The sequence below is a fragment of the Pinus tabuliformis genome, chromosome Q, assembly GCF_031772625.1.
Source record: "Pinus tabuliformis cultivar Carrire ecotype Pingquan chromosome Q, CPIR1, whole genome shotgun sequence".
Lineage (NCBI taxonomy): Eukaryota > Viridiplantae > Streptophyta > Pinopsida > Pinales > Pinaceae > Pinus > Pinus tabuliformis.
The window spans coordinates 50,228,997-50,242,223 of NC_142296.1; the positions used below are offsets into that span (position 1 = coordinate 50,228,997).

Consider the following 13,227-nt stretch of genomic DNA (forward strand, 5'->3'; position numbering starts at 1 on the left):
ACCCCATAATAAACTGATTCAATTTAATTCAAAAGCATAAGAAATTATATTATTATTAAAATAATTGGTTAGCCGATACAAGGAAATTGTTATAATGCTGAATCACTACGAATTAGTGGGAATGGTCAAGTGGATTGTAGAGTGGGTTTATGTAAGGTTGATCTCTTATTTAAGAGGATTAAGAGGGTTATAATATTTTCAAAATTCAATAATATATATATATATATATATATATATATATATATATATATATATATAGGGAATTGTACTTTTAAGTACATATTACCGAAAGAGTATCGGGAAAAATATATATATTTAAATATATTTATTGGAGATAATAATATTTATTATAATATTATTACTACCAACATATATAAATATATGAAATAAAATTAAAAGAGTATTAAAGGGTTCTTCTAAAAAGAGACAATTGTAAAAAAAATATTATTATAAAAATTACAAAAGGGTTACTGTTAACCCTAAGTTCATCTAAAAGAAATGGCTAGTTCGAAAATGATGAAGGAAGAAAAAATGGAGATTAGTGATGGAAGATTTCCTAAAACTTTTAGAATGTGTGTTAATGCACTATTTAAAATCAAAGGATCACTTGCAGGAAAGGATGTTATAATATCTATCAATCCTACTCAGAATAATAATTATGTTAGTACTAAATGTGCTAACCAATTAGTGATTCCTGAATTGAACATAATTGAAATGATGGATTCGATGAATAATAAACAATATAACATAAACAATCTACAACTATGCATTGGAGACTATATTTTTGCCTCGCAATTCATCGTTAAAACCTTATTTTGTGACAATAGTGATATAATTCTGGGTTCACCCTTGATGGAATCACTAGGGTCCTTTATCCTAAATACGAAAAAGAAGTTTTTGACATTTTCCCACAAAAAGAAAAAAATAACGCTACAAGACGTTACTTTGAAGCTAGATTTAGTGACGCCAGAAGACATACAAGATATCTCAAAAGTAATTCTTCAAGAAAGTAAAAAAGCGATACAAAATATGCAAAGGGAAGTTGACAAAATCATCGTTGACAAAAACAAAGAAATTACTCATCTTAAGGACCATAGCGAGAAATTACTCACGCAAATTAAGAAACTTAAAAATGATAAGCAATCATTGAAAAATAAATTAGAAGAACTCATCACGAAAGATGTATCGAAGTCGTCAGATGTAACTGTCCAAATTGAAGAAAAAGGAACAAATACCGATCCAGTCAATATCACAAACTCAAAAAAAGATAAACCAATTGAAGTGACTACGCACTCGGAAATTGCAGTTCAAGCAACAAAAGTTTCAAGTGAAGATCCAGAAATTAACCATGCAACTTCCATAGCTAAAGGAAATCAGATACTTCAAGTAAATCAAGGAAACAACACAAACAAGATAAGGGAAAATCAAATCACTAGAATTCCTTATCGACCTCTGAATCACAAGAGTAGACATGTCAATCAGTCTGCGTATTTCTATCACTCAGAACATAAACAACAAACTTATGTTCCAAAGAATAATGAAGTTTGCACAATTCAGTCTAGTGATAATAATTCATCACAAGTTTCTAGTAACCGAAAGGTTCACAAAAGATTTATTTAGGATGGTCAAATCCCTTCCTAGCTCAACAATTCTACTTATCGCTCAAAGGATCTTATCATCATGTATCAACGAAGATGACAACTAGAAGAATCACGAAGGATACGAATAGATTACAAGAAAAAGAAGCATAGGACACACCTTGTCAACAATAAGATTTGAGGACAAAGCTTTTTGAAGAGGAAGGTAATGTTATGAATATAATTTATATAAAAATAATACAAATGTAAATAATAATAAACATAAATAATGATTAATTAACTAGTAGTTAATAATGAAGGGGCATGTCTCTAAGGAGATGATCGTACATGAAAAGATACCTTCCTAGGGTATATAAGCATGCCCTCGCTCTCATTTGTATCATCATTCTCATTCATACATTTTAATATATATTATTGTATCTTCAATGGAGATCTTCATATTCAATGTCTTCTGAAGTATTTAACTTTTGAGTATTCGAACCTTGTTTGTTACATTGGTATCAAAGCGTATACAAACTTTGTTCATTACATTGGTATCAGAGCGTATACGAACTTTGTTCGTAACAATTATATCCCTAGCAACTTAGATGGGGTGGCAGATTCACCAGATGGACGTCAAGACAACATTCTTGAATGAAGTGATAGAGGAGGAGGTGTACATAGAACAACCATAGGGCTTCGAGACACATGAGAGGTGCACACATGTGTAGGCTGAAGAAAGCTCTATACGGGCTCAAGCAGGCTCCCAGGGCATGGTATAGATGGATTGACAACTACTTGCAGTAGATGGGGTTTGTCAAGAGTAACGCAAATCCCAACCTTTACTACTTGATGGTAGAGGATGGGCCACTCATCCTATTGTTGTATGTATATGACCTCTTCTTGACAGGGTCATTAGGGCTCATAGAGGATTGCAAGAAGAACCTGGCAGCAATGTTTGACATTAAGGATTTGGGGTTGATGCACTATTTCTTAGGATTGGAGGTGTGGCAGAATAGCGGGGAGATCTTCCTTGGTCAGGGGAGATATTTTACAGAGATGCTGAAGAGATTCAGGATGCAAGATTGTAGACCCATGTCTACACCCATGATCACCAACTGGAAGAAGATAGATTCATTAGAGGACAAGGATGTTGACCCCCCCTTGCATAGACAACTTATTGGTTTTCTCATGTATGTGGTCAATATTAGGCCAGATATCTGCTTCGTGGTCAACACTCTTAGTCAGTTTATGATGGAGCCGAAGAGAGTGCATTGGACAACAACGAGACACATTTTGAGGTATTTGCGCGACACAATAGAGTATGGGTTGAAATATACCTGAGGGGATGACATCATACTATGTGGATTCACAGATGTAGATTGGGCAAACAGTTTAGTGGATAGGAAGAGTACCTCTGGGTACTGCTTCAACGTTGGATCAGGGATGGTTTCTTGGTGCAACAGGAAGCAAACGTCAGTAGCACTGAGCTCTGTAGAGGCAGAGTATATGACAGCTAGCATAGCCACGTGTGAAGCTATATGACTTCGAAAGCTGCTAGTGATCTTGTTCAGGCAGAGGTTAGAGGTGACCAGTGTCTACTGTGATAATCAGAGTTGCATTAAGTTCTCTAAAAATCCAGTGTTACATGATAGGTTGAAACACACAGATATTCGATGTCATTTCGTTAGAGATTGTGTCCAACGTGGAGCAGTGCAACTACTGTTGATTTGGGGTAGCATCAGATGTGCTCTAGGCATCAAATTTTGCAGGGAGGTTTGGGCACTTGTATTTCGAAGAACCCAGAAAGTGTTTTGGGAAATTCCACCCAGAGACAATTTTAATTTAAAATAATTAATATCTTTTAATGGGACCCTAAGTCTAAACTTAGGAAATTAAAAATATTAATGGGTATTAATCTAATTGTGGGTGTAACTTCTAGAAGAAGACGAGGATCAAGCTAAAATGATCTTAGCCATTGATTAACTTTTAATGTGGGTCGTTGAATGTCAATGAGAAGATTATTTAAGGGAGCTTGAGGGTCATTTGGAAGACACTCGAGAGATCAAGAGATCGAATTTATGAAGTGAGAAGTTCTCAGGAGGAAATTCTGATCGAGTAGATTTCTTGCAGTTGAGGGGCAGGGATAGTTGGGTTGGAGTATCTTCTCCAGAGCCCAGGATACGCAATAGAGAGAGGCAGAGAGACACCAAAGGGGTTGATGCTGAGCCAAAAGGGCCCACGCAGAGCTTGACGTTGAGCCAGAAGGGCTCACGCAAAGGCAACTCAGTCACCCACGTAGAAGTCTGAGTTTTGTAGAGGAGCTGACATTTCTGAGCCGGGAGGGCTGGAAACTGCTCCAGAAGGCAAGACGTTTCCCAGTTGAGCTGACACAGAGCCTCAGAGAGCTCCACGTAGTTACTGCGGAGGGGTAGTGTAGTTGTAGCCGGGGACAGTTGATTCAGCTGTCGGAACAGCCGGGATTTGTTGGGTAGAGTGAGGTAATCTCACAATTCTTCTCTGCCAGTTGTATTTCTTTGTAACTGGATTGCTGGGAGGGCATCCAAAGTTGTATTCAGAAACTACTGCTTAATAATATAAAACCCTCAAAGTTGTTGCACCGATTTTCCCGCATTGGGTTTTTCCGGGGACATTTGTCCAAAAATAACGGTGTCATTTGTGTTGTATTTTCTTTCTTGCTTAGTCTCTTGTTTCTGCATAATATTTAATTAAGTGAATGCCGCAGTGTATTTTCCGTAGGAAATTGCAAGTAATTTGTTTAAAGGAATTTAACAAATAGGAGTAATATCATCAGTTGCTGTAGTAGGGATTTCGGTAGAGGAATTTTCATAGCTACAATATATTCCCACAAAAGAGCAGGTTATAGATATACTCACAAAATCTCTGGGAAGAGCTAAGTTCGTATATTTCAGAGAACATATGGGTGTAGTGGAGAATCCGTTTCAGTAGCAGGGACAAAATATTTTGGATGCTTCTCAGTTGTAGTAATTGTAGTAGCATAAACAAACAGTGAGAGGGAGTATTAGTTGGGTTGCAGTGCAGATGTAGAGTTGGTAGCAGTACTGGATGTACAGTGCAGAGTCAACAACAACACAAATGAAGCATGGTTCAACTACAGTCAGTGCCAGATGAATAAGAGTTAGCACAATGGTTGGTGGACAATTGTAGGCAACTATAGTTGTCAGACATCAACAACATGGGAAGATTGTTGGAATTCTTAAGTCTGACACGTTAGAAACCCTTCATGCACTTTACTGATTTATTCCTACCTACTTGTTCTGTTAATTAACAAGTTATTTACCATGTAAATACTGGAAATAAATACAAATGCATGCTCAACACATTACAGATCATCAATTGAAGAAAATAGAAACAAGCACACAAGTGACACCGTTGTTTTTGGACTAATGTCCCCGGAGAAACCCAATGCAGGAAAATCAGTGCAGCTATTTGAGGGTTTGATTTTTTAAGCAGTTTCAAAATACAATCTAGGTGCCAAATCTGGCTCACCCAACAGAGGAAAATCTCGGCAGTAGTACCTCTCTAATGGGAAGCAAATATTTTGGCTGAAACCCTGGATAAACACTCCTGCAGCTCCACAACACCAATCTGCCCCACGAAACCCCAGTGTCAGCCTCTAGGGAGTGCGCCAGCCTCTCTCTAGCCCAGCGTTAGCCCTGCGTCACCCTGGCTTGGCCTGTGTCAGCCTCTGGAGGCACTGCGTCAATCCTCTGGCCCTCTGCGTCACCCACGCTGGTCCTTTGAGGCACTACGCAACTCCTGGCTAGCTCTGCGTGAGCCCTAGCTGGCTATGTGTGAGCCCTGGCTGGCTCTGCGTGAACCCTTGGCTGGCTCTGTGTCCCTCTCTCTGGCTACTGCGCTGATCCTCCCGATGCTATCTCTGCCTCTCTGCTTCTGTATTCACTGCCCTTTAGCTGCAACTCTGATCACTCTCTCAACTTTCTCAGCAAACCCAGTGCCAAAAAGTCAAAATCTTGATCTCTTAGTGTGTTCTCCAAGTGACCCTCAAGCCTCCTCTTATACTTTTCTCGTTGACAAGTCAACGGCCGAGATTAAGTCCCTAATCAACGACTAAGATTAGATCTGGCTTGATCCATGACTTTTGGACCATTCTAACACATTTTTATATTAATTCACATTAATATTTTATTTTCCCCAAGTTTAGACTTAGGGACTCCATTAAAAATATTAATTATTTTAATATCTCCCAAATTGTTTAGAATCTGCCCAAACCCTTTCTGGGTATTGAAGATCTCACGTGCCTTAGCCTCTCCACCAATTTTCGTGGCTAGAGCACATCCGATGCTATCCCAAATAAACAAAGATGTTATGGAGACAAAGTTGGAGAATAACTTCCTTGCTAAGAGGGAGTGTTAGTTTTTGTAGCATTAGCTGATGTTCTAGTCTCAAACTTTATGGAGAGGCTAAAACACAGGAGTTCTCCAAAACTTAGAAATTGTTTATGGAAATTCCACCTAGAGATAACTCAATTAAATTAACTAACCATCATTTAAATTTTTCCTAAGTCTAATTTAGGAAAACTGGTTAATTAATAACAATTAATTGAGAAAGGTGAGAATTCTTTAGAAACTCACACAGATCGACTTGGAGATGATCTCAACTATCGATTAAGTTTTAATCTTGGCCATTGGAGTCCCAACTGAAGATTATAAGAAGATGTCGATGAGTAGATGGAGATACACAAAACAAAGAGCCAAGAGTGTGAGTTCCTTGGTTAGTTTGAGCTAGCCAACAACAAAGTTTGAGCTAGCCAGCAACAGAGTTTGAGCCAGAGAGGTGACGCAGGGCTAGAGAGGGGTAGAGACAATGATCCAGAGGAAGTTTTCCAGTTTTGGAGAGGCATAGAGAGGAGGCCGAATTATTTCTCCAGGAGGCAGTGCAGGGCCTGCGCAGAGCCTCAAAGAGGCAGTTCGATTTAGCTGGAGTGGAGGTCGTTTCAGGTTCCAGAGGCCAGGAAGATTTTCTAGTAGGTAGGAGGGACACTTCCTCAGTCAGCAACAGGCATAACAACTTGAGTAGCAGCTGTTTTGGGCTGAGCATATGACAGGCTGCACAGAGGTGATGCAGAGCCTGCAGAGAGGGTTTGGATGACTTGCTTGGAGTTGTCAGTTTGAGCCAGGATTGCTTGGAGAAGAGGGTAAATTCCCTGTGTTAATTTTGCCAATATTTCTCTCAGGTTGGATAGTTAGTTGGGCATCCATATTTATTGTACTCAGAATTCACTGCTGCATAATAATAAAACCCTCAGCTGCTGCACCAGTTCTCCCACATTGGTTTTTCCGGGGACATTTGTCCAAAAATAATTGTGTCAATTTTTTTATGTGTGCTAGCATTTCTCAATTCCTATTTGTTTTCCGCAGTAGTTTATATGGTGAAGAAATTGCAGTGTGATTAATTCGATATTAATCAGAAAATTAATAAACTGTTAGAGAATTATTTCCAGTTGCTGCGTTTCAAGGAATTTTCACATTAATTCCTTCTATATTCTGAAAGATGATGTGGCTAGCTACTCCAAATATTCCTTGAAGCCAATTCCTTCCTTGATTCCAAGGTGGTGGAGTGAACCGGCTAAAAAGTTTCCTGGCCCAATCCTTTGCTTTGTCAGTTAATCTCACACATATTGATATATGCTTATTGTTCGAGCCTCATTGCAATTTTGTTTGGCTCTTCTCTCAGCTCATTGGACAACATACTACATCCTATCTTCCCAAGTATGTTCTATATGTACTCCATTTCTCCATTCGAATAAGAACAGTTTTGGACTGCCCTGAGATTATTGCCAATGAAATTTCCCATCAGCTTTCTAATTTTATGAAGACAAAGAGGTTCTTGATGACCTAGTATTTTTCTTTTGCTCTGATACATTATAATGTATTTGAAGGATTGCTTCCAAAGGGTAATTTTGATATTGATAATGACCCAGTTTAATTTTGGTACTTCATATTATGGAGACATAAGGCATCATTTTATTTCTATCAAGTGCAAGATGGGTTCGTAAAAGAATTCAAACATGTTTATTGGAACACAGCCCAAAAGGCTCACAGACGTAACGTTGAGTTTTCTCGATTGAAAACGGATTCACATATATGAAGAAGAGTTCATTCACATCAAACTCTTCAGGTCTGAGGGAAAACCTTTTCTCCTTCCCCGTTTTCTGTGATAGATATTTTAGGGCAGAAGTTTGTAGACAATATAAAGCTTGCTTTTCCTACTTCAATGAGAAAAGTAAGCGCCAATTTATCTCTTTCCTTTTTGAGTTGTAGATATCTCAATCAAAAGTTTAGCCCATTTATTTGAAATGGTCGAGTTGTTCACTTAAAAGATGCTGAAGCCTACAAAGGCTTTGATCTAGAGGGAACTTTCTTGGTCCACCTGATTTCAATCGGTTATGGTACTTCTTTTATAAGAACACGGGAAATCACAGGAGTTGATGACAATGACCCCACCTCTAGCAAGGTTATTTCTAAGAAGCAAGTCTGTAATGATAACTTAGTTATGCAAATCAATTCAAACACACATGCAGAGAAAACTAAATTGAGAAGGGAGAGTTATCAATCTAAACATGGACCAAGGGTTAAAAATGAAACCAATATTGATGTTGGTTCCACCCACCTTCCCCATAAGAGTTCCTCTTCTACTCACAAGAGTCAGGTACCTATTGTAGAAAGAATAGATAATCATGAAGGATGTGCAGGAGGTGGTGATCCTCCTCATCGTCACATGGAAAAAACACATTGTTGCACCTGCGAAAAGGAAAAGAAGCAGTAACACTAAGTGTGCTCAGAATTCTGAAAACTAGGAGAATGATATGGCAGTGATGGAGGTTGATGACACCAATGAAGTGCCTGTATGGGCAGTGATTCAAATGGCTAAAACCCAACAAATTGCAGAGGAGTTGGCCTGTGAAGGGCCAACTGTTTTTGAAGAACAATTTTTGACATTGCATCTAAACAGATATAATAAGGAAGCCAAAAAACTATAGATAGAAAGAATTAATGTTAAGAACAAGAAGGTTGCAGAAAATTGGAGCTCAGAGACTAATGTTACAGGGATAAAACCCTTTGGAATTCTTGAAATACATTTGACTACTAGTGACACCATTGCCCATTCAATTACATAATAGGAATTGGAAAATGCTAGACTCAAGAAGAGGTTAAGTGAGCTGGAGGACGCTTTGAGTCCTAGGCCACTGTTTGCGGAACCTTTATCTATTTTTTCCCTGAATCCAATTACTGAAGGAACATCAGGGACATCCTCTAAAGTTAAGAAGGCTACCAAATTATTAATTGGCATTAGATCATATGTTGCAGAAAATATAAATAAACCACTGAACATAATTTTGGAAGCATGGTAAGTTAGCACAAACTCAAGTGACTTGGCAAATAGAATCTCTTCTCTTATTGAATATCTTCAGAAGGACTTGCAAAATGATGAATACTTTTATAAAAATGAAGTAAATACATTTATAGCAAGAATATCTGACATGAATGAGTTCACAAGAAGCAGCATGATCTTCCTTCCTAGAGAAGAGTAAAGTAGATAAAGGTTGGCTGATTTGCAAGGATAGACATCCTTCGACAATTAGTTGCTAGTTGTAAGACCTTGGAAGGAAAAATAAGTGATTTTTTAAATTCCCTAGAGTCTAGATGTAGTCAAAGAACTCGAAGGCCCATCATTGGTAAGAGATGCCACGTCGCTAACCAAGGAACAACTAGAATTTGAGTTAAATATAATATACTCAACCTTTCACGGGGAAGTGATTTTGACATTCTCACTAGTTTCCTAGAAGAGGAAATCAAATGATGGTTGTTTAGCGTCATGAATGATAATGAAGATCACATGGCCGCCATGCCAGAGTTACATTCTGAATGCAAAGCTATAGAGGATGAGTTGTTTCCGCTTCAGGTCAAACACGATATAACAGTTTCACCGTTAAAAGAGTATATTGAAAATTGGCTCAAATATGTGTTGAATGCATTAACTAATCCTCCATAACTTCCAAAAAGCAGTTACACTTGTTAGGGTTGGGTTTGAGCTGCATTTTGAAGATTTCTAAGGAGAGGAGAAGAAGAGGGTCCATTCATCATTGCCCACCTCCAAATTTTGCAAGTACACTTTTATTTGAAGCATTGCCCTCTTTTTTTCTGTCTGTGATCATCCAGCCTGATTGTTTGATTTCTTTTCCTGTAAGGCTGATCCTTGATTGTTTGATTTCTGTTCCTATAAGACCGATCCTTGGTTGTTTCCTTTTCTCTTCGAGGTCACCTCTGCCTATATATATATGGTCCACAGGAGCCCCGTCCTAGTCCAATAGTATGAATGCATTTTTATTTTATCATTTAAGTATCATGGATATTATGTGGTGCTCTTTTTTACACATTTTATTTGATCTTGAACAATTGACTTGTATGTTGTGATGTCGGAAATTGCTCCACAGTAAACATTTTTATTGTCGACGTTTCGAGTCTAAACCAAGACCCATCTTCAAACACTAATTGACTTGTATTTTTCTTTAAAGTTGGTTTCATAGAGAGCTATTCTGAGTCTCGTAGTTTTTGTGATTTCTGATTTTTATTAAAGCATGAAATCTCGAGTATGTGGCTTCTTTACACCCTCACGGAATTAGTTGGATGAAATCATTTAAAATTTTCTGCAAAGGACTATTGTTTTGCTTTCTATCCTATGGACTTGATTTGACTATTTCTTTATTTTGTCTTGATGAATGGTCACAATGGAATGGATGAATCACTCCACGCTATTGGGTCTTACCACCCGATCCACTCTCAGATGTTGATGTTATGAAAGGATAAACTTATTTTAAATGAAAGAAACTTTATGATCTAAGTGAGAAAGAGGAGTACCATCTCTATAAAAATGTAGGGGTATTTATATATTCCCTGAGGTTGATTCTCTTTTACTGTTAGCAGTTTTTGGGAACAACAATAGTTTGCAATGTTGGTGTTTATGATAGATGTAGACCATGAGCACTGCAGAAACCCTTCCCTTGGGTCTTTAGAAAATGCTTGGCCTGCATCCACTTTCGTAGAATGGAACCTCCCTCCATGAAGAGATGAATATGTCGTTTTCCTCCAGTAAGTCTTCAGAATGATCCACATTATCCTCATATCTTACCATGATATTCAGCTCTGACTCTCATACATGTCTTCAATTCCTTATATTAGCAAGGACACTTATGTAGAAAAAAGGAGATTTGAAAATCCATAGATGAAAAATTGTGGGATTTGAGAAAGTCATCAAGAAATTTAATTTACTTAACAAACTCAACAAGAAAATATAATTTTACTTGAATGTAATGTAATTAATTTTGTCTTTTCAAATTTCACCTACCAAAACATTCAGCAGTTTTTCTTCAGAGCCCATAAACAACACTTTGGTTAGTGTGAACTTAACAAATACATGTTTTCAGCTCATTGGATTAGCCAGAACATTTATGTGAGAAAAAAGAGATTTGAAAACCCTTAAATTTATTTTTAGGATTTGAGAAACCCATCAAAAAAATTTAATTTGCTTAACAAACCCGTCAATAAAATATAATCTGCTTAAAAATGTAATGTAATCTGATTTGTCTTTTTTCCTAACAAAACATTTGGTAGTCTGTTTCAGAACCCATAAACAACACTGTAGTTAGTATGAACTTAACAAAATATAAGTCTTCAGTTAATTAGATTAGTGAGAACATTTATTTGGGAAAAAGAGACTTGAAAACCCTTAGATTGAAAGTTGCGAGATTTGAGAAACCAATCAAGAAAATTTAATTTGCTTAACAAACTCATCAAGAAGATGTAATTTGTTTAAAAATGTAATGTATTATAATTTTTCTATTGCGTAACAAAAGGTTCAGCAGTTTGTTTCAGAGCCCATAAACATCACTGTAGTTTGTGTGAGCATAACAAATACATTTCTTTATTTTATTTGTTAAATCAATTCTGAAAAAGGGTTGTATTTTTTTAATTATGATAGCTATTAGAACTTCATTCCCAACATTTATCCCGAAAGGGAAGGGAAGGAAGGATATGCTTGATCATTGCTTTGTGCTGAGATGTATGGAACTTAAATTTTGTGCTCAGATACAAAGGAGTTTCTCATTATGAAGAACATCCAGACAACCACACTGCTTTACCATGCCCTGGGGAATTGCTTGTGGAAGAGCATCACAGTAACTACGGGGAGCCTTGGGCTGGAGGGCGAGATGTGTATGAATTTCTAGCAAAAGCAGTGGGGCTTAAGCCTCAAAATCATGTGTTGGAAGTGGGTTGTGGAACATTAAGAGTGGGTTTGCATTTCATTCGCTATCTCGAGCCTGCCCATTTTCACTGTCTAGAACGAGATGTATTATCTTTAATGGCAGCATTCAGGTATGAGCTTCCTGCACAAGGTCTTCTTCACAAGCGTCCTCTCATTGTGCGAGATGAAAATATGGACTTTAGCAAGCTTGAATGGCATGGAACCTATGATTTGATCTATGCAAGTGCAGTTTTTCTTCACATGCCTGAGGCTCTTGTTTGGACTGGGTTAGAAAAGCTTGCTCCAAGGTTGGCTCCTATTCATGGTCGTCTTTTTGCTTCCCACAATATCAAATTCTGTACTCGCTTGCATGGGGATGAGTGTTCCAAACGTCTCTCAAAACTGGGCCTTAAATATGTTGGTAAACATACGCATGATAGCCTCCTTTTTAATCATTATGAGATTTGGTTTGAGTTCCAACGCAATAAGTCCTAGGGATCTGGTGCACTTATGTCTGAAGATTGGTGCTCTAGAACATGCCTAATAAGGCTGCGGTGATGCACTTTTGTCAGCATCAGAATTTCCCTTGAGTTTATTCTGGTGTTCTTCCTAGTTTGGTTGAATTTGCATCAACAGAAAATGATCCTGAAATTGTCCCCACTATGGCGAATTGCAGAACATTTTGAAATTAAGGCCTGCAGTGCATCATGGAGAATGTCCATTTCTCCTTTATATAGAAGAGTTGCTTCCTTGTCGGTTGTTTCCACCAAATATCTATCATACAGCAACTAACCTTGAGCTGCTTACTAGAAGTAAATTCAATGAGAAATTGATGATTGAATCTGTTGCTCAAGCAGCTACTTTAGTTATTGAATTTCTTTCTTCCATTTATTTAAAAGTCCAAGTATCTTTGATTATTCAGAGTAACTTCTCTCCGACTGTTGTTGGCAAAATATTACTTGAATGGCATATACTTCGAAGACTTTTTAAAAGAATTGTATTTTTGACAGGGATACCCTGTGAGAATCCACTTTTCTGCTTCTAACAAAGAAAGCGAGGCAGCAATAGAGACGCGTTGAACTTATAACATAAAATGTGAAGAAATATGGGGAAAGAAGGAACTCTGAATTTTATATGTTTCTTGAATTTTTCATAGCTGGAGTAATTTCATGTCACGTTGCTTTATTATTACCGAAATATGCTTTTTTCTAGTAACAATGATGAACTTTTGGTTAACAAACCACCAATGCTATATACGAATTCTAAATCTTAACTATAAATTAAATATTCAAAGTGTGTCTGATTACTTGGAATGCACAACATGAAGAAGGACAAGATTACG

General features: G+C 37.4%; 1 protein-coding gene across 1 annotated transcript in view; it reads left to right on the top strand.

Annotated features, from left to right (window-relative positions):
- LOC149218249 (S-adenosyl-L-methionine-dependent methyltransferases superfamily protein) overlaps positions 1-12,880 on the top strand; it is a 128,485-nt gene extending 115,605 nt beyond the window's left edge. Inside the window, exon 2 of the mRNA XM_089383865.1 lies at positions 11,729-12,880. Coding sequence (XP_089239991.1) covers positions 11,729-12,380 — 652 coding nt within the window. The 3' untranslated portion in view covers positions 12,381-12,880. The remainder of the gene's footprint in view (positions 1-11,728) is intronic.
- Positions 12,881-13,227: the final 347 nt, after the last annotated feature.